This window comes from Ovis canadensis, chromosome 11, assembly GCF_042477335.2.
Source record: "Ovis canadensis isolate MfBH-ARS-UI-01 breed Bighorn chromosome 11, ARS-UI_OviCan_v2, whole genome shotgun sequence".
Classification (NCBI taxonomy): domain Eukaryota; kingdom Metazoa; phylum Chordata; class Mammalia; order Artiodactyla; family Bovidae; genus Ovis; species Ovis canadensis.
In genome coordinates, this window is record NC_091255.1 from 30,657,980 (window position 1) to 30,679,057 (window position 21,078).

General features: G+C 46.7%; 3 protein-coding genes across 7 annotated transcripts in view; 2 read left to right on the forward strand and 1 right to left on the reverse strand.

Annotated features, from left to right (window-relative positions):
• GLOD4 (glyoxalase domain containing 4) overlaps window positions 1-8,405 on the forward strand; it is a 27,469-nt gene extending 19,064 nt beyond the window's left edge. For all 4 annotated transcript variants that reach the window (XM_069603099.1, XM_069603102.1, XM_069603101.1 and 1 more), the window contains exon 9: window positions 7,586-8,405. In XM_069603099.1, the coding sequence (XP_069459200.1) occupies window positions 7,586-7,651 (66 nt within the window). In that variant the 3' untranslated portion in view covers window positions 7,652-8,405. The remainder of the gene's footprint in view (window positions 1-7,585) is intronic.
• A 1,361-nt stretch (window positions 8,406-9,766) lies between these two features.
• On the forward strand, window positions 9,767-20,356 carry GEMIN4 (gem nuclear organelle associated protein 4). 2 transcript variants are annotated; one of them, XM_069603031.1, is made up of 2 exons: window positions 9,767-12,922; window positions 16,996-20,356. In XM_069603031.1, the coding sequence occupies exons 1-2, from the start codon at window positions 12,796-12,798 to the stop codon at window positions 20,163-20,165; spliced, it is 3,297 nt and encodes a 1,098-aa protein (XP_069459132.1). In that variant the 5' UTR covers window positions 9,767-12,795; the 3' UTR covers window positions 20,166-20,356. The 2 variants fall into 2 exon arrangements, with proteins under 2 accessions (XP_069459132.1, XP_069459133.1); XM_069603032.1 differs by lacking the exon at window positions 9,767-12,922 and adding an exon at window positions 13,191-13,431.
• Window positions 12,125-12,592, reverse strand: LOC138447352 (diazepam-binding inhibitor-like 5). Its single transcript, XM_069603116.1, has one exon. The coding sequence runs from the start codon at window positions 12,512-12,514 to the stop codon at window positions 12,251-12,253; it is 264 nt and encodes an 87-aa protein (XP_069459217.1). The 5' UTR covers window positions 12,515-12,592; the 3' UTR covers window positions 12,125-12,250.
• Window positions 20,357-21,078: the final 722 nt, after the last annotated feature.

Genomic DNA, 21,078 nt, shown 5'->3' on the forward strand with positions numbered 1-21,078 from the left:
TATTTCTCCATCTATTAGTGTCCTCTTTGATTTCTTTCATCAGTGTTTTATAGTTTTCTATATATAGGTCTTTAGTTTCTTTAGGTAGATATATTCCTAAGTATTTTATTCTTTTCGTTGCAATGGTGAATGGAATTGTTTCCTTAATTTCTTTTTCTACTTTCTCATTATTCGTGTATAGGAATGCAAGGGATTTCTGTGTGTTGATTTTATATCCTGCAACTTTACTATATTCATTGATGAGCTCTAGTAATTTTCTGGTGGAGTCTTTAGGGTTTTCCATGTAGAGGATCATGTCATCTGCAAACAGTAAGAGTTTTACTTCTTCTTTTCCAATTTGGATTCCTTTTATTTCTTTTTCTGCTCTGATTGCTATGGCCAAAACTTCCAGAACTATGTTGAATAGTAGCGGTGAAAGTGGACACCCTTGTCTTGTTCCTGACTTTAGGGGAAATGCTTTCAATTTTTCACCATTGAGGATAATGTTTGCTGTGGGTTTGTCATAGATAGCTTTTATTATGTTGAGGTATGTTCCTTCTATTCCTGCTTTCTGGAGAGTTTTTATCATAAATGGATGTTGAATTTTGTCAAAGGCCTTCTCTGCATCTATTGAGATAATCATATGGTTTTTATTTTTCAATTTGTTAATGTGGTGAATTACATTGATTGATTTGCGGATATTGAAGAATCCTTGCATCCCTGGGATAAAGCCCACTTGGTCATGGTGTATGATCTTTTTAATGTGTTGTTGGATTCTGATTGCTAGAATTTTGTTGAGGATTTTTGCATCTATGTTCATCAGTGATATTGGCCTGTAGTTTTCTTTTTTTGTGACATCTTTGTCAGGTTTTGGTATTAGGGTGATGGTGGCCTCATAGAATGAGTTTGGAAGTTTACCTTCCTCTGCAATTTTCTGGAAGAGTTTGAGGAGGATAGGTGTTAGCTCTTCTCGAAATTTTTGGTAGAATTCAGCTGTGAAGCCGTCTGGACCTGGGCTTTTGTTTGCTGGAAGATTTCTGATTACAGTTTCAATTTCCGTGCTTGTGATGGGTCTGTTAAGATTTTCTATTTCTTCCTGGTTCAGTTTTGGAAAATTGTACTTTTCTAAGAATTTGTCCATTTCTTCCACGTTGTCCATTTTATTGGCATACAACTGCTGATAGTAGTCTCTTATGATCCTTTGTATTTCTGTGTTGTCTGTTGTGATCTCTCCATTTTAATTTCTAATTTTATTGATTTGATTTTTCTCTCTTTGCTTCTTGATGAGTCTGGCTAATGGTTTGTCAATTTTATTTACCCTTTCAAAGAACCAGCTTTTGGCTTTGTTGATTTTTGCTATGGTCTCTTTTGTTTCTTTTGCATTTATTTCTGCCCTAATTTTTAAGATTTCTTTCCTTCTACTAACTCTGGGGTTCTCCAACTCTTCCTTTTCTAGTTGCTTTAGTTGTAGAGTTAGGTTATTTATTTGACTTTTTTCTTGTTTCTTGAGGTATGCCTGTATTGCTATGAACTTTCCTCTTAGCACTGCTTTTATAGTGTCCCACAGGTTTTGGGTTGTTGTGTTTTCATTTTCATTAGTTTCTATGCATATTTTGATTTCTTCTGTGATTTGTTGGTTATTCAGAAGTGTGTTGTTCATCCTCCATATGTTGGAATTTTTAATAGTTTTTCTCCTGTAGTTGAGATCTAATCTTAATGCATTATGGTCAGAAAAGATGCTTGGAATGATTTCGATTTTTTTGAATTTATCAAGTTTAGATTTATGGCCCAGGATGTGATCTATCCTGGAGAAGGTTCCATGAGCACTTGAAAAAAAGGTGAAATTCATTGTTTTGGGGTGAAATGTCCTATAGATATCAATTAGGTCTAACTGATCTAATGTATCATTTAAAGTTTGCGTTTCTTTGTTAATTTTCTGTTTAGTTGATCTGTCCATAGGTGTGAGTGGGGTATTAAAGTCTCCCACTATTATTGTGTTATTGTTGATTTCCCCTTTCATACTTGTTAGCATTTGTCTTACATATTGCAGTGCTCCTATATTGGGTGCATATATATTTATAATTGTTATATCTTCTTCTTGGATTGTTCCTTTGATCATTATGTAGTGGCCTTCTTTGTCTCTTTTCACAGCCTTTGTTTTAAAGTCTATTTTATCTGATATGAGTATTGCCACTCCTGCTTTCTTTTGGTCTCTATTTGCGTGGTATATCTTTTTCCAGCCCTTCACTTTCAGTCTGTATGTGTCCCTTGTTTTGAGGTGGGTCTCTTGTAAGCAGCATATAGAGGGGTCTTGTTTTTGTATCCATTCGGCCAGTCTTTGTCTTTTGGTTGGGGCGTTCAACCCATTTACGTTTAAGGTAATTATTGATAAGTATGATCCTGTTACCATTTACTTTATTGTTTTGGGTTCTGGTTTATACACCCTTTTCGTGTTTCCTGTCTAGAGGATATCCTTTAGAATTTGTTGGAGAGCTGGTTTGGTGGTGCTGAATTCTCTCAGCTTTTGCTTGTCTGTAAAGCTTTTGATTTCTCCTTCGTATTTGAATGAGATCCTTGCTGGGTACAGTAATCTGGGCTGTAGGTTATTGTCTTTCATCACTTTAAGTATGTCTTGCCATTCCCTCCTGGCCTGAAGAGTTTCGATTGAAAGATCAGCTGTTATCCTTATGGGAATCCCCTTGTGTGTTATTTGTTGTTTTTCCCTTGCTGCTTTTAATATTTGTTCTTTGTGTTTGATCTTTGTTAATTTGATTAATATGTGTCTTGGGGTGTTTCGCCTTGGGTTTATCCTATTTGGAACTCTGTGTTTCTTGGACTTGGGTGATTATTTCCTTCCCCATTTTAGGGAAGTTTTCAACTATTATCTCCTCAAGGATTTTCTCATGATCTTTCTTTCTGTCTTCTTCTTCTGGGACTCCTATAATTCGAATGTTGGAGCGTTTCATATTGTCCTGGAGGTCTCTGAGATTGTCCTCGTTTCTTTTAATTCGTTTTTATTGTTTCCTCTCTGATTCATTTATTTCTACCATTCTATCTTCTATTTCACTAATCCTATCTTCTGCCTCCGTTATTCTACTATTTGTTGCCTCCAGAGTGTTTCTGATCTCATTTATTGCGTTATTCATTATATTTTGACTCTTTTTTATTTCTTCTAGGTCCTTGTTAAACCTTTCTTGCATCTTCTCAATCCTTGTCTCTAGGCTGTTTATCTGTGTTTCCATTTTGATTTCAAGATTTTGGATCATTTTCACTATCAATATTCGGAATTCCTTCTCAGGTAGATTCCCTACTTCTTCCTCTTTTGTTTGGTTTGGTGGGCAACTCTCCTGTTCCTTTACCTGCTGAGTATTCCTCTGTCTCTTCATCTTGGTTATATTGCTGCGTTTGGGGTGGCCTTTTTATATTCTGGTAATTTGTGGAGTTCTCTTTATTATGGAGCTTCCTCACTTTGGGTGGGGTTGTATCAGTGGCTTGTCAAGGTTTCCTGGTTAGGGAGGCTTGTGTTGGAGTTTTGGTGGGTGGAGCTGGGTTTCTTCTCTCTGGAGTGCAGTGGAGTGACCCGTAATGGGTTATCAGACATCAAAGGTTTTGGGATAATTTTGAGCTGCCTGTATATTGAGGCTCAGGGGAGTGTTCCTGTGTTGCTGGAGAATTTGAGTGGTATGTCTTGTTTTGGAACTTGTTGGCCCTTGGGTGGAGCTTGGTTTTGGTGTAGGTATGAAGGCATTTGATGAGCTCCTATTGCTTAATGTTCCCTGAATTCAAGAGTTCTCTAATGTTTTCAGGCTTTGGATTTAAGCTTCCTGCTTCTGGTTTTCAGTTTTATTTTTACAGTAGCCTCTAGACTTCTCCATCTATACAGCACCGATGATAAAACATCTAGGTTAAAGATGAAAAGTTTCTCCACATTGAGGGACACTCAGAGAGGTTCACTGAGTTACAAGGAGAAGAGAAGATGGAGGGGGTAGTTAGAGGTAACTAGAATGAGATGCGGTGAGATCAAGAGAGGAGAGAGCAAGCTAGCCAGTAGTCACTTCCTTATGTGCACTCTATAGTCTGGACCGCTCAGCGGTATTTACAGAGTTATACGGGGAGGAGGAGAGGGAGGAAGTAGACAGAGGTGACCAGGAGGATCAGAGAGAGGAATGAGTAGGAGAGAGACAAATCCTGCCAGTAACCAGTTCCTTAGGTGTTCTCCACCGTCTGGAACACACAGAGATTCACAGAGTTGGATAGAGAAGAGATGGGGGAGAAAAGAGACAGAGGCCACCTGGTGGAGAAAAAGGAGAGTCCAGAGGAGGAGAGAGTGGTCAAGCCAGTAATCTCGCTCTCAGGTAAACTTGGGTAGTGAAGTTTGGGTTTTTAAATGTACAAAATTGACAACAAAAACCTAAGAGCAAAGATTAAAAATCTAGAGTAGAGGTTGGATTTTCAAAGATACAATATTAAAGAAAAGCAGAAGGAAAAAGGAAGAAAGAAAAAAAAAGAATTATTAAAAAACAAACAAACAAAAAAAAACAAAACAAAACACCAACAACCATCCAAAGAGTATATATGGTGTTTGCCTTAAAAAAAAAAAAGTCTTTTTTTAAAAAATAGTAATACTAGGTTATAGAAATAAAAATTAGAGGAGAAATAGAAGACTTAACAATTTAAAAAAAGCTAGAAAAAAAAGAAAAAAAAACAAAAAAGAAAAAAGAAAAAAAGGAATGATTTTAAAAATATTAAAAATATTTCTGGCTCTTCTCTGATGTTATGGGCCATGTGGGCTCACTTCCAAGGTGGTTCCCTCTGTTTAACTTCTTCTGTTTGCTGGTTTTTTAGGCTCACTAGTTCAGTCGCGCTGTGGGGAGGGGGGATGCTGCAAACAAATAGCACTGTCGTGTGTACACAGTATCTCAGCCCCGCTTGACCTGTCCTTTCTCGCGGCGCACAAACCGCTCCGGCTCTACGATGCTCAGCCGGGAACCGTCTGGGGCCGGCCCTAGGCTGCGTGCACTTCCCCGGTCCAAGCCGCTCAGGTTCGGCGCTCAGGCAGCCCTCAGAGGCACAAATGCGGCTGGGACTGCGCTTTGTGCCCTTCCCAGGACCGAGTAGCTCAGGAGTTTGGCGAGCGCGATCGCCGCGGCTTGTCACCTTTTCCGCCGCTGCCGCTCAGCTCTCCGGGTGGACCGCTGGCGCACACCGTGAGGCAGACTGTGACTGTCCAGCACCCCCAGAAGTCTTAGCAAAGGAGCCTGCTTGCAGTTAGGTACGTAAAGTCTCTCCGGGTCTGCAATTGCCCCTTTCCAGTCCTTACGGCTCTGGCTGCCTGTCCCCGGCGGGGAATGGTCTGCAGCCGGCTTTTTCCGTTCCGTCCTTTGTTCTGTGCTCGGTCCTGGCGGTGTCTTATGTTTGAGCTTTTCGCGTGGTAGCTATCCCACAGTCTGGTTTGCTAGCCCTAGTTAGATCGTTCTGGTTGCGCGTGGGGCGTTCCTGCCCGATTCTTACAAAGCTCTGCAGCCCGCGCCTCCCGCGCGTCCCTGCCCTGCCCCCACTTCCCAGTGGCGGATGCAGGCATCTGTGCTGCTTTTCCACTGGGGGAGTTACTGTTGGGCTTGTAATCTGTTGGTTTTAATTATCTATCTGTTTTTCCTTCCTGTTATGTTGCCCTCTGTTTCCAAGGCTCCCCACAGACTCGGCAGGGAGAGTGTTTCCTGGTGTTTGGAAACCTCTCTTCTTAAAATTCCCTTCCCGGGACGGGCTTCCCTTCCCGGGACGGAGCTCCCTCCCCACCTCCTTTGTCTCCTTTTTCGTCTTTTATATTTTTTCCTACCTGTTTTTGAAGACAATGGTCTGCTTTTCTGGTTGCCTGATGTCCTCTGCCAGCCTACAGAAGTTGTTTTGTGGAGTTTGCTCGGCGTTGAAATGTTCTTTTGAGGAATTTGTGAGGGAGAAAGTGATCTTCCCGTCCTATTCCTCCGCCATCTTTTTCAGAATCTCAAGACCTTTTATTTTCATCAAGGGCTTCCCAGGTGGCTCAGGGGTAAAGAATCTGTCTGCCAATGTAGGAGATGCAGGTTCAGTCCCTGACTTGGGAAGATCCCCTGGAAGAGGACATGGCAACCCACTCCAGCATTCTTGCCTGGAGAATCCCATGAGCAGAGGAGCCTGGTGGACTGCAGTCCATGGGGTCACAAAGAGTCAGACATGATTTAGCGACTGAGTGTGTATTTTCATTGAAATGAAAAATCAGATAGTACTCAGATTCTATATAAATGCAGTGATGCCATCTCTGAGTCCCACTGCCCATGGCAGCCACTCTCAGCTTCACGGTTTCTTCATGTTCAGTTGCAGACAACATCTTTTGACTTCCTGCTGAAATAGATCAATGATTTTACACTAGTTCTCCAACCAGTTAGTTACTCCTTTCCCGTTGGTCTGATATCACGTTTTTGTGGTCCTAGTATACACCAGGACACACACACGCACACACATCCGCCTGCAAAAGAGTTGTTTCCATATCTGAATCCTCCACTATTTCATGTGCTCCTCAAAGGGTCAGACTTTATCTCTGCTGCCACACCTGAACCCAGCATAATACCTGCCTCATAATGAAAACTGGCGTTTTTAAAGGTACAGTTGTCACTTAGTATCCACAGGGGTTGGTTCCAGGACCCACCGGGAATACCAGAATCCTAGGATGCTCAAGTCCCATAGTCAGCCCTCCATATCTGCAGACACAGAACTCATGGAAACTGTGATTCAGTCCTTGAATGTATTTCCCTACCAAACAGCTAATTAGCATATACTTGGTTATATTGGACCCGACGTTTTAGGAGACTTCCGTTGTAAACCCTGCTCCTGCCAGCTCCCCTGCCAGTTTCTAAGACCTCAACCCCACAGACTAATACGATAAAAGGACTCTGGTGGAACCAAAGCATACTGTTGCTTAACGCTTTTTTTAGTTAAGCGGCCCCAAATGAAATAGTACCAACATCAGTGAAATAGGAAGGAGGTATGAGAAAAGCAAACAGTTCCAAGCTCATTACTAAAATGGTCAGAATAACTTTTCACATTTCGTCTCATGATTAGATTGAAGTCTCCTGAGCACTAAAGATTCTTGAGAGGGGTGCTTCTCTGGTAGTCCAGTACTTAAGACTCCGTGCTTCTGCTGCAGGGAAGCATGAGTTCGATCTGCAGTGGGGGAACTAAGATCCCACGTGCTGTGTGGCACAGTCAAATAAAAATAAAGATTTTCTTGGGAGGCCACCGAGATGCTAAGAGTGCCAACACTTTCTGTTCCAAAGAGCCCACAGCCTAGTGTACTTGCTTGGCCTTGCTCACCAGTCAGCCATCAGCCACACTTTCTGGCTGCAGGCTCAGAAAGAGCCAGAGTAAAGCCAGAGCCCTTTACTCTGCAGAGTGAGAACTGACAAGCAATTGCTCGATACCCAACAGCAACATCTGTCAAAGTAAACACAAGACTCTACTGAATGAACATCTTTTAATTATTAATTTCTTGATTGTGGGCAGTGAGGTATGAAGTAGATTGTAAGTTTATTTTCTGGATTGAGACTAAATAATTCCAATTTTGTTTCTACAGGCAATTGCAGGAGATAAAAGTGATGAATGGTTTGCTGCACAAAAGAAACCAAAGGCGACAGGTTAATCGAAGACATCGCATGCAGCAAGCCTTGGTGGTTCTTGCCCAACACCCGTGAGGCCTGACTTGTGCATTACATGATGCATGCTCTCACGACTTAGGGGTTTCCTGAACAGGCAGAGAGGCTGGGGTGGTGACTATGCATGTATTTTAATCTTTAAAAGCTCTGATATATTTTAGAAAATCCTATCATCATCAGTTCATTTAAAGAACTCTTGCTGTCATCTGTGCTGTCACTGCAAGGGTACATTCTGTATGTAACTGTTAGATTAGTAATAAATTCTTCTCCAGGCTGGGACAGCTGTATGGAACATGACCTTTGATTGAGGGTTGAGGGAATTTTGATAAGCATGTAGGTTTAATGAGAACAACTAAATCCAGATAAATCCAAATCAGTTACTTATAGCAGGAGTCCTTCCAGGACCTGGAGACAGTATGCTTTTCTAACGTCTTACTCTGGCAGGCCTTGACATATTAAAACTTTTAAAGAAATTTCGTGCCTTGAACCAAAAGATTTAGTTAGCATTCCGGTATTCCTTGGTTTAAATTTTTTAGTCAGAAAAAAACAGAAGGATGTAATGTGTAATGTTGCTACATGCCTGGCTCTGTGTTAGTTTCTCTCTTTCTCTCTCTTTCTCTATATATGTGTATTTTTTGGCTTTTAATCCTCTTAAGAGACCATGTTAGATTTCTGAGAGATGGATTGATTAGATGATTTCTTCAGTATGAAAAACTATTAAAATATTTTGTTGTTATTTTCTTTCTGATTCTGCAGAACAAATCACTTTTTATCACTGGAAACAAGTTGTGCATGTTTATTATGAAATGTTTTTTGGAAATTATGCTTCTGAAATCGAGCTGTTACAACCAATTTGAAAGAATCAGTATTTAAAGGTGGTGGTCAGTTTCACACTTTAGGGAAGAAACTAAGGAGTTTGGAAAGGACTGACTCAGAAGTTACCAGTTCCTGCACAATATACATGAAATTACTTGTAAATCATAGCCTCTAAAACCAATTGTGAGTTTCAGTGCAAACCAAACTATGTTCCTCCTGTCCACAATTGGTTCACCTTTTCCTATGCATAGGGAAATTATTATATGAATTTTGGATAATCAAGGAAATGCCTCGTCTGTCTTCTTTAGACTATGATTCATTAATTCTCAGATTTTCTGTTAGATTATTAAGTAATTCTTGATGTTTCTCTCTAGTAATACTGTTTTCCTGAAAAGAAACTATACTTTTCCCAGTGTGTTAGACTGCTTTGTTGTAGCTTTCTATTTTGCAAGGCATGTGGAATCTTTGTTCTCTGACAAGGATCGAACTCAGGCCCTCTGCAGTGGAAGTATGCAGTCTTAACCACTGGACCACTAGGGAAATTCCTGATGTGGCCTTCTAAGATTGTTATAGTAAAACAAGTGGTTTATGTAAGTACTAAACAGATGCTAGAGTCCTCTTTATCTTACCCCCAGTTTTTTCTCTTAAATGTTGAGCTCTGCACAAGAGAGCTCTGCACAAGAGAACTGAATGCTCTTTAGCTATCTGGGACATTTTAGCTCTATGATATCAGCCCCCTTTTATTTCTCTCATTGCCTGTCATTTTTCCTTTGTTGCAGTCTTTAATATTTTATTCATCCTAAAACCATTTACTGTACCACTTTCACCTTTTATCAAGCAGTCCAAAAGTTGACCTCTATATAGGCAGCTGCTAATTTTAAACCAAAAGTCATTACTTAAAGATGGTTTTGTCCACACTGGTGTTTTTAAACAGATGAAATTGGAAAGTTCCTCCTTTTTTCCGGAGTTGTGTTTTCAGAGCAATGATTTTGTTTTTTTGACCTCCAGGGTTGTGGTCCTAATATATTAAAAGTTGAAGTTCAAATCTCTCTTGGGTTTAAATACAGAAAGACTGTAATATGGGAGTTCTCCCAGGTTAGCCTGGAGAGTTAGTATGAAATCCCCCATTTGTCTGACATTGGGGTGGAATTAGCAAAGCTAGGGACTTTCAGTGCTCCTTAAGGTGACTGTCTGCCTATCTCACCTGTCCCACGATGTCATTGTGGTCTAGCAGAGTTTCCAGGAGGGTTCTCCCGTGTCCACTGAAATTTATGATAGAAGTTGATGGGAAATTTCAGTTTGGTCTAAGATAGCTTTCCTTTACCTTTGAGAAATCTGTAGAAAACTTATTACTCCATCCTTAAAGAGAAGTAAAGAAGCACCCTTGCCTCAGACCCTTTATAAGGTAATAGAGTCAGTGGTTCAAAAATAAAAACAGTATAAAAAGGTACTTACTGAAAAGCCTTGTTCCTCCCCATCAATCCCATACTCCCTTTCTCCTCATTAAGCATACACATATGTTCTTTCTCTCTCCTTCTCCCAGAATTTTAGCACACTGTGTATACTATACCTTACTTTAAAAAAATATATATTCTTCAGTTGCTGTCTAGAGTCCTTAGAATTTATTGAGTTTTATAGTGATTTACAGAATGGTATGGTACAGCACCTAAATTGACAGCATATTTTGGAACAAGGTGTTCTATTATTATTTTTACTGTTAATTCACATTTAATGTGAATCATGGTCCTAAAAGCATCAAAATGTGTTCATAGTATCTTCCAGAGAGAACAGCACCATTGTGCAGCGTGGGTCTTGTCCAATTTATAGTTAAGAGGAATAGTCCTTTATAGTCACTGTGGTATCCTGAGTATACGTGATTCTTAGGTAATGCGGTTAGTCTGTAGCAACTTTCTGAAAATATGTGAACATAGGTTCTTGAAGGAGATACCTGGCCAGATCTGGTTTCCTTTACCCTTTGAAGTCTTCTTTATGGCTGTTGCTTCTGTTGTTAAATAGTCCTCCATGAACAGGAGCTGGCCTGATATCATGAGCTAGGAAAATAGTTTGAAGAGAGTATTAGGAAATTCCATGCTACAGCTGGCTTTCTTCTCTGGAATGTCTTTAATAATACCATTTAGCAGTCCTGTCTCAGGGCGCCATTGTGCATTGATGACTCCATGAAAACACTAAGAAGAGACGCTGAGCTTAGGTGCCGTAGCCCCAGCACAGGTCAAGGGATGTGTTGTGCTCCCCAAACAAATCCCACATGCATATGTAGACACACTGTCCCACAAACATCCCCAAGCAGAAACCAAGGCTAGCTAAGGGACTGGTCCCAAGAAAAATTTGGTTGCATGGTCTTAAATGTGTCTTTCAGAGTCTGGTATTTTGAAACCATTCCGGTGTTTCTCAACTGCTGTGTTGTGATGCATTAATTCATCAGTTTCAAAGTGTGACTTCCCTCAAAATATTAACTTCACCAGGCCTGTCTTCAGTAGGGGCTTTGGGTAGTGGGACTTGACTTCAGCTTTTTGGAAGACCAGGCCCCACCCCTACCCCCAACTCTATCAGTTCAGTTCAGTTCAGTCGCTCAGTCGTGTCCGACTCTTTGCGACCCCATGAATCACAGCACGCCAGGCCTCCCTGTCCATCACCAACTCCCGGAGTTCAAACTCAAGTCCATTGAGTCGGTGATGCCATCCAGCCATCTCATCCTGTGTCATCCCCTTCTCCTCCTGCCTTCAAACCCTCCCAGCATCAGAGCCTTTTCCAATGAGTTAACTCTTCGCATGAGGTGGCCAAAGTACTGGAGTTTCAGCTTTAGCATCATTCCTTCCAAAGAACACCCAGGACTGATCTCCTTTAGAATGGACTGGTTGGATCTCCTTGCAGTCCAAGGGACTCTCAAGAGTCTTCTCCAACACCACAGTTCAGAAGCATCAATTCTTCGGCACTCAGCTTTCTTCACAGTCCAACTCTCACATCCATACATGACCACTGGAAAAACCATAGCTTTGACTAGATGGACCTTTGTTGGCAAAGTAATGTCTCTGCTTTTCAATATGCTATCTAGGTTGGTCATAACTTTCCTTCCAAGGAGTAAGTGTCTTTTAATTTCATGGCTGAAGTCACCATCTGCGGTGATTTTGGAGCCCCCAAAAATAAAGTCTGACACTGTTTCCACTGTTTCCCCATCTATTTGCCATGAAGTGATGGGACCAGATGCCATGATCTTAGTTTTCTGAATGTTGAGCTTTAAGCCAACTTTTTCACTCTCCACTTTCACTTTCATCAAGAGGCTTTGGGTTAATAGTGAATCAACAGCCCCTGGAGAGACAAGGGGCCTCAGACTCCTTTCCTTCCTTCTCCCCCTCCCTTTCCCAGAGACTGAACCTCAGGAGAATGGTCTCACTGACCTCAAGTCAGAGCGTGATTCTGCCCCAGCTCCTCTGCTTCTGCTGAATATCTATATATGCTCTGGGGAAAAGGAAGGCTGGGAACTCAATCCTACAGAAAGCCAATTTCGCCAGAACTTTCCCCTCAAGGAGAGATCCTTTTCATACATTTGGGATACCTCCCCCCAGGACTCTCACTTTTTATCAGACAGACACCATTCATCAGTTGTGCAACAGCAGTCACTATCATGCAGTTAAAGTGATTTATTGAGGTCTCAGCTACGGTGGTTGTTACAGCCTCAGGATATTTCGGCCCTCAAAAGGTCTTTAAAGTGCCTCCTTCCCTACTAGAGCTGCCCTGCTACTCTGTCCTCCCTAACCAGCTTCATTTTTCTTTAGTTCTTCCACTTTGGCAATGTAGATCCTCATGGCATCCATCTTGGACATCCCTTTATTTTCATTCCATGCCTCCCACTTGGCCTTGGCTTTCAGGTCGGTGGCAGGTGGGGCCGGGATGTTGCAGTCGCCCTGGGTGGCCTGTTTGTAATAGCTGTACACCAACAATTTCTCCTGATCGCTCACCGGCCCCTTCAATTGCTTGATGGCAGCGCAGGCCATCTCAAACTCCACTTGGCACATTGGGGGTGCTGAGGCTGGGCCCTTCTGTCCTTTTCTAAGTGGTGTCCGGCACTAGAAGCTGGAGGATGGAGAGTTAGAAACATTCGAGGCTGGTGATTAAGCCCGGGAAGGAGGGAAAGGGAGACAAGCCAATGTGTGGGAAAGACAGAGGATATACGTGGGTTATCTTACAGTACAGATTACAAACGGGCCCCTTGGATTAGATCTCTCACACAGGCATTCTGGCTCGCACCGTGCATTTTCTGTGAAGGACAACCGTTAACATTTCAAAGGTGTTTGTGATGCCAGAAAATAATGGAGCAACTGCTGCTGTCAAAAGGAAGAATGCTGAGGACCACGCGTGTTTGAGTCGGGCAGGAGCCCCGCTGCGGGGGAGGAAGGCTCTCAGGGAGTGGTGTGTCCATGCAGGTTAGTGGGCAGCCTGGGGAGGGATATTTAGTGAGAGTGAACAGTGGCGGGGCTCGCATTACAAGATGTTGAAGAATGCGAGGCCAAGGACAGAGCTAACGGGAAGGACCAACTGGAACCCAGGAAACGGGGGTTGCCCCGACTCCTGGCCGCGCGAGGCGGGGACTGGGGGTGGGCGGTCCCTTGGGGGCGGGGCCCGGGGAGAGGAAGGGGCGGAGCACGGGTACCTGCCTGTTCGTTGGTGGGAGGACTCCGGCCGATAGGGGGTGCTGTGGGCCTGGCGGTCCTAACGCCGCCGGCGGTTAAGTGGGACCGCGCGTGCGCGGGGGGCGGCGGAGGCCGGGTCTGTACCGCCCGGAGCCCGAGGTGAGACTGCGGGCTGTGGCTGAGGCCCGGCCTATTGTCCCGCCCCCCGGGGCCGCCCATTGTGCCGTGACGCTTACGTCGCCCTCAGCGCGGAGAGGGAGGGGCGGCCCGCGCCGCCGCCGGAGTCGCCGCCATGGACCTAGGTGGGTGTTCGGCTTCCCAGGCCCGGACCCACGTGGGCCGTGGTCCCACAACCGGTGACCAGGCAGTGCTGAGCGGGCCTGGGCTCAGGGAGGCCTCCGGGCCGGGGAGGGAGTTGGGAAGGCGAGGGTGTCCTGGAGACCGGGGGTCGGGAGGCCGGGCTCTAGCTCACCACTCCTCCGCCCGCCACTAGCCAGCTCCGGGGCCCAGCGGATGAGAAGTTTGCGTTCCCGAGAGTTGTCAGGTTCCGGCACGTGCTTTGGAAAAGGCCGGGCTCCGGGAGCGCATGGGAGAATCCGCTTGGATCCATGACAGTCTCATTCATTGAACGTCTGCTGAGTTCTTGAGCAAGTGTCTGACTCTTGAGGTGCTCGTGGATAGAAGGAGATGATCCGTTTCACAGAGTTTGGGCAACTTTTCACTGAGGTCACATGTGTACAGAGTCGAGCCTGGAGCCTTTGCGCAGGACTAGCGTTCTTCAGACCAGCAGTTGGCGCCGGTTGCAGCAGCCAGGTGGCACGTGCCTCTTGAATACTCAGAGGCCAGGTTTGGGAGAAGGGAGTGGGGAGCTGGTATAAATTTGCAGCTGCTTGCCCAGCGCCACCACCCCCCCCCCGCCCCCTCCCGCCAGACGTGCTCTTAATTAAGGGCCTGAGACCTGGAGGCTGTCCTGGAAGAGCTGGGGTGAGGCTTCCTAAGGTGTGCTAGTAATAGGAGGCTGTAGAGGAATATTCTGGACCCTGCTCCCAGCCAGCTCCTCCATGGTGGGAGGGTAGAGTTGAAAGTTTGGAGCCTGCAGCTGCGGCGATCTCTCTCCCAGCCCCACCACTTTGGAGTTTCGACATCCTGAGCAAATTGCTTCTGAGTCTTAACGTTCCCATATCTGAAACAGGAAAGATCCTCAAAAGGTCGATGTGACCATCAAAAGAGGTCTTATATGCATACCAACCAGCACAGTGCCTGGTACAGAGTAAGCACTTAATCAACATAAGGAGTGGGCACTCACAAGCACCAGTTAACCATGAGTGATAAAACATTTGGGATTTGTTCAGCTATTAACTGTTTCTGGGACTTACTCCTTCAAATGTCTCTGGAAGGTGAGTTTCCAGTTCCAAACATCTCAACTGAGTGGATAGTGCAATAAAATTGAATTTACAGAGTCAGAAGGGAGCCTATTTGGGGGCCCTGGCAGAGTAGCCTGAGCCAGAAAGAAGGCCCAGAACCCCCAGGGAGACTCCTCAGCAACCCAGCTCTTCCTGGGAGTCTGCCTCCGCCACTGCACAGCCAGGTGGAATGCCCTCAGGAACAGTGGATTGGATTTACGCTCCTAGTGGAAAGGGCAGGGTAGAACCCTGGCTCACGAAGATGGAGAAGCTGTGTCCTTGGGGGCACGAGGTACTGGCCCTGAGAAAGGGGAGAAATCAGGAATATTGAAGAGTTTGTACAGTGATTTACTTTCTCAGCCAAAGGAAACACACCTTCGAGAGCTCTGTGCCATGTTTCTGAGCTGGAGGAAGGCAAAGAATGGGGGCAAGATTCTAGTTCTGCCAACGGTGGAAGGGTTTGGGGGAACCTGCGTTCAAGCACCTAGTCAGGATTTTTTTTTGTTTGTTTGTTTTTTGGTTGCACCCAGTCTTGGTTGTGACATGGGAGATCTTTTAGCTGTGGCATGTGGAATCCAGTTGCCTGACCAGGGATTGAACCCTGCCTGGGCCTCTGCATTGGGAGCCTGAGGTTGTAACCATTGGGCCACCAGGGACATCTCAGGCTCTTTGTCCTGACTCTTACTGTGGTTCAGTTGCTCAGTCATGTCAGACTCATTATAGCTATATCTTATTTAACCCTTAGCAGCCCTGAGAGATGGGTTTGGGAGCCAACAATGGGCACAGACCCAATGCCAAGGGCTTGACTAGTATATACTGTTAATATTTGACCCTGACAGTCATAATGTGCAGTCTGTATTATGCCCACCTATGCAGAAGGGAAGCTCAAAGAAGTAATCTGTCCAAGATGATACTGCTTTTGAATGGCTGAGCTAGGATTTAATATATGTCTGTCTAAACATCCCCTTCCTTGCTAAGTCTATGTTGACTCATGGCTCACTGAAGGAAGGACTCTTCTGAATCAAGTGCAATCTTTTTTATCTATTTTCTTCTTGGTTTCTAACAAAAGAAACCAGGACCCTCAGCGGTTTATTCTCTTTGATGGAAAAGGTTGTAGGAATTGAATTGTTTCCTTAAAAGGCAGACGATTTGAAATCCATTTGCAAGACGAGATTTTTAGAGAAAAGTAGGGAGGCAGGACTTGTCTGAGTGCTGCTGTACCCACAGCCCTGGTCCAGGCCCCTCCTAGTCTATATTGTTAGTTAGAAGCTCAGTGTTGTGTCCTGCAGTACGTACTTGGTGGCTGCTGTAGTTTGGTCCTGTCCTTGTGTTTTCTTTCTCTCTCTCAGCAGTTCCTCCCCAAAGCCTCTGTTGGTCCATCCTTTGCTGGAGGGCCTCACCTCCAGGCAGACTCTTTTGAGCTGCATTTCAAGGCTGACTTTCCAGCCCTCTGTTTCCATTCAGTCAGTTCAGTCTCTTTGCGACCCCATGAATCGCAGCACGCCAGGCCTCCCTGTCCATCGCCAACTCCTGGAGTTTACCCAAACTCAAGTTCATTGAGTCTGTGATGTCATCCAGCCATCTCATCCTCTGTTGTCCGCTTCTCCTCCTGCCCCTAATCCCTCCCAGCATCAGAGTCTTTTCCAATGAGTCAACTCTTCGCATGAGATAACCAAAGTATTGGAGTCTCAGCTTCAACATCAGTCCTTCCAATGAACACCCAGGGCTGATCTTTAGAATGGGCTGGTTGGATCTCCTTGCAGTCCAGGGGACTCTCAAGAGTCTTCTCCAACACCACAGTTCAAAACCATCAATTCTTTAGCGCTCAGCTTTCTTCACAGTCCAACTCTCACATCCATACATGACCACTGGAAAAACCATAGCCTTGACTAGACGGACCAGAGGACATCTCTACTTTAATGTTCTACCTTCAAACTCCAAATGACCAAAACTGATCAGTGTTCCCTCCCAGCCCATTTCTTGTGCTCCCTGTGTCCAGTGGTGCCTGTTGTCTTACCGGTTGCAGGCTAGAGAGCTTTGTTGTTATTTAATTGCTAAGTTATGTCCAAATCTTGTGACACCTCCTGGACTGTAAGCCTGCCAGGTTTCTCTGCCCATGGGATTTCCCAGGCAAAAATACTGGAGTGGGTTCCCATTTCCTTCTTTGCCTGACTGAGGGATTGAACCCAAGTCTCCTGCATTAACGGGCAGACTCTTTACCACTGAGCCACCAGGGAAGCGCCTAGAGAGCTGGGAGTCCTTTTGGTTCCTCAGGTAAATCCTTTGACTCCAGCTCTGCAGCGGCTCCTGGAGCTACCCTCTTTTCCCCGCTCCTACCGATCTCACTCAGAACCCTTATCTTCTGTACCCCTAATCATGACAGCCCATCAACCAACTGCTGTCTCTCTCTCTAACCTCTGCTTACTGTTCTGGAAATTTTTTCACCACGTTCTATCTTTGCAGGACCTTTGAATATCTGTGAGGAAATGACTATCTTGCACGGGGGTTTCTTGCTGGCCGAGCAGCTGTTCCGCCCCAAAGCACTGGCTGAAATGACCAAGTCTGACTGGGAGCACGTTGGGCGGCCCATTGTGGAGGCTCTGAGGGAGATCTCCTCTGCCACAGCCTGCTCCCAGCCCTTCGCCTGGAAGAAGAAAGCCCTGATTATCATTTGGGCCAAGGTGCTACAGCCCTGCCCCGTCACCCCTTCTGACATGGAAAACCGCTGGCAGGAAGATGTATTCTTCTCTGTGGGCAACATGATCCCCACCATCAATCACACGGTCCTCTTTGAGCTGCTCAAGTCGCTGGAGGCCTCTGGACTCTTTATCCAGCTCCTGATGGCCCTGCCCACCACTATCTGCCGTGCGGAACTAGAGCGCTTTTTGGAGCACATGACCGTCGACACTTCTTCCAAGGACGTGGCCTTCTTCCTCGATGTCTGGTGGGAAATGATGAAGCACAAGGGCAATCAGCAGGACCCCCTGCTCTCCCAGTTCCGGACAATGGCCCACAAGTACCTGTCCTCCTCCGATGACTTCTCCCACCCCCCAAAGAGGTTCAAGTCTGATCCAGATGTGTGTCCAACCATGCCCCTGCTGGCCATGCTGCTCACGGGGCTGAAACAAATCCAGGACAGGATCCTATGTCCTGGGATGAAGTGCTGCGCCTTAGCCAACTTGGCTGACATGCTGACCGTGTTTGCGCTGATGGAGGAGGACCCCCAGGAAGTGTCTGCGACCGTGTACCTGGACAAGCTGGCCACGGTGATCTCTGTGTGGAACTCAGACACCCAGAACCCATATCACCAGCAGGCACTGGCAGAGAAGGTGAAGGAGGCGGAGCGGGACATCAGCCTGACCTCCCTGGCCAGGCTGCCGAGCGAGACCATCTTCGTGGGCTTTGAGTTCCTGCGCAGCCTGCTGCAGGAGTGGGGGGAGGAGCTGCAGGCCTTGCTCAACAGCAGCCAGGGGACCAGCTACGACAGCTTCCGGCTCTGCGACAGCCTGACCTCCTTCAGCCAGAACCTGAAGCTCTACCTGGATACCACCAGCCTGGCCAAGGAGGAGAGGCAGGTGGTCTCTGAGCTGGCAGAGTGCGTGGGGGACTTCCTGAGGAAGACAAACAGGGCGGTGAGGAGCACGGGCGGCGGGCAGGACATCGCCGCCTCCATCGCCATGGCCATCATCGAGCAGAAGATGGACCGCCACGTGGAGATGTGCTACATCTTCGCCTCCGAGAGGAGGTGGGCCTTCTCAGACGAGTGGCTGTCCTGCCTGCTCGACAACCGGGCTCTCTTCCGAGAGCCGGGCCTGGTGTTAAAGCTACTGGAGACGGTGATGGAAGTCGGCACGATAGATAGGGCCATCTCCAAACCTCGGATCAAACAGGTGGTCGACTTGATCCTGGAGTGTTACACACACCTCTCGCTGCCAGATAAAAATAAAGTCCTCTCGGGGGTCCTGCGCTCTTGGGGGCGCAAGGGCCTCTCTGAGAAATTGTTAGCTCACTTGGAGGGCTTTCAGGAGGACCTCAACACGACTTTCAACCAGCTCACACAGAGCACCTCTGAACAGGGCTTGGCTAAGGCTGTTGCTTCCGTGGCCCGCCTGGTCATCCTGCACCCGGAGATCACGGTGAAGAAGGTGTGCAGCATGGCTGTGGTCAACCTCGGCACCCACAAGTTCCTGGCTCAGATTCTCACTGCCTTCCCCGCCCTCCGGTTCACGGAAGAGCAGGGGCCAGGCCACTCCACCACATTCGTGGTGTCCTGCCTCAAAGAGACAGTCTGGACCAAACTCTCGACACCCCGGGAGGAGAAGCAGTTTCTGGAGCTCCTGAGCTGCCTGGTGAGTCCTATAAAGCCCCAAGGGATTCCAGTCGCTGCTCTGCTCGAGCCAGATGAGGTACTAAAGGAGTTTGTCCTGCCTTTCTTGATGCTGGAGGTCAAAGAGGTGGACCTCAGTCTGAGGATCTTCGTCCAGACTCTGGAAGGGAGCACAAACCTGGAGGAATACTGGCTGCAGTCCTGCTCTCCGTTCCCACTCATCTTCAGCCTGTGCCAGCTCCTTGATGGCTTCAGCAAATACTGGCAGCTCCCCAAGGAGAAGCGCTGTCTCCCCCTGGACGGAAAGGACCTGGCCATCCACATCCTGGAGCTCCTCTGTGAGGTGGTCTCAGCTAATGCCGACACCTTCTCCCCGGACACCTGGGTCAAGTCCCTGTCCTGGCTCCACCGGAAGCTGGAGCAACTAGATTGGACTGTGGGCCTGAGACTGAAGAGCTTCTTTGAGGGCCACTTCAAGTGTGAGGTGCCAGCCACGCTCTTTGAGATCTGTAAGCTTTCTGAGGATGAGTGGACCTCCCAGGCCCACCCCGGGTATGGGCCCGGCACAGGCCTCCTGGCCTGGATGGAGTGCTCCTCCATCTCCAGCAGCATCTCCGAGCAGATGCTCGCCCTCCTGGTGGTGGATGTGGGCAACCCTGAGGAGGTCAGGTTGTTCAGCAAGGGCTTCCTGGTGGCCCTGGTGCAGGTCATGCCATGGTGCAGCCCCCAGGAATGGCAGTGCCTTCACCAGCTGACCCGGAGACTGTTGGAGAAGCAACTGCTGCACGTCCCTTACAGCCTGGAGTATATACAGTTCGTTCCTCTGCTCAACCTGAAGCCCTTTGCCCAGGAGCTCCAGCTCTCTGTACTCTTGCTTAGAGCTTTTCAGTTTCTCTGCAGCCAGAGCTGCCGTAACTGGCTCCCCGTGGAGGGCTGGAACCATGTGGTCAAGCTCCTCTGCAACAGTCTGACCAATCTCCTGGATTCCGTTCGGTTGATACAGTCGGTTGGCCCTTGGGCTCAAGGACAAGAGCAGGACCTGACCCAGGAAACCCTGTTTTTCTATACCCAGGTGTTCTGTCACGTTCTGCACATCATGGCCATGGTCCACCAGGAGGTCTGTGAACCTCTCTATGTCTTGGCCTTGGAGATCCTCACCTGCTACGAAACCCTGAGCAAGACCAACCCTTCCGTCAGCTCCTTGCTCCAGAAAGCAAACGAGCAGCGCTTCTTAAAGTCCATTGCCGAGAACATCAGCCCCGAGGAGCGGCGCCAAACCCTCCTGCAGAAGATCAGCAACTTCTGACCTCCGTGGGTCAGAAAACAGCCGGGCCTCCACTTGGCGGGCTCGATGGGGACTGGAGCAGAGCAGCAGAAACTTTTCAGTCATGTGGAATTGTACACAAGCCCCCAAATAAGACAATAACAGTGTAAAAAAAATAGTTTCTTAGGTATTTGTAACAAACAGGTTATAATAAAATTCTCTTTTGAGTTTCACCTTGCCTCTTTTGAGTCTTTCTCTTCAGTGGTCTTGGCTCCTCAGTACACTCTGAAACTGGGCTCAGCTTGACCTGATCTCTTAGCTCGGGGGAACATGTTCATCATTGGATTCTCCCAAGAAGTAAGTATAAAGGCGAAACACTCAGGTAGACAGATTACAAGGCACACTGAAACTCTTCAGACATACTTTGTGGTGTCTTGGAAAGGGCAGGAACTAGGAAAAGGACTCTTTTTCTGCTACCAGTTGGCCAAGTGATTTGTGTGCCCACAAGGCCTGTAGCCACTGTAAAAGGAGGAGGTTGGGCCAAGAACATTAGATGTTGGGGGGGTAGGTCAGTGACCTCAGGAAAATGGGTGTCCTGAGTTAAGAACTTCTGCCCCCCGTGTTAACTCCATCTGTTCACTGGATCCCAAAGGGGCTGTACTGAAACTGGTAAACACAGCAGAGACGTGTTCAAAGGATGGGTGTGATTATCTTCTGCCTAGGATGGGTTGTCATGGTTTTGAAAAACGTGGGAGCAGATGGTGTGTGTGGAGGCGCGAAAAGGCGAATTTAAGGTTGTCCAGGATGTATTACAGAACTCGGGGGACTGGTGAGGTGTTTGCATGGGAGGCAAGGAGGGACAGATCCATACTCCCCATCATAGTGAGGCAGTGTTCCCTCCCACGCCTTTAGGTTCAGGTTCAGGTTAGTGGGCTGGCTCTGTCTGTGGCCTACA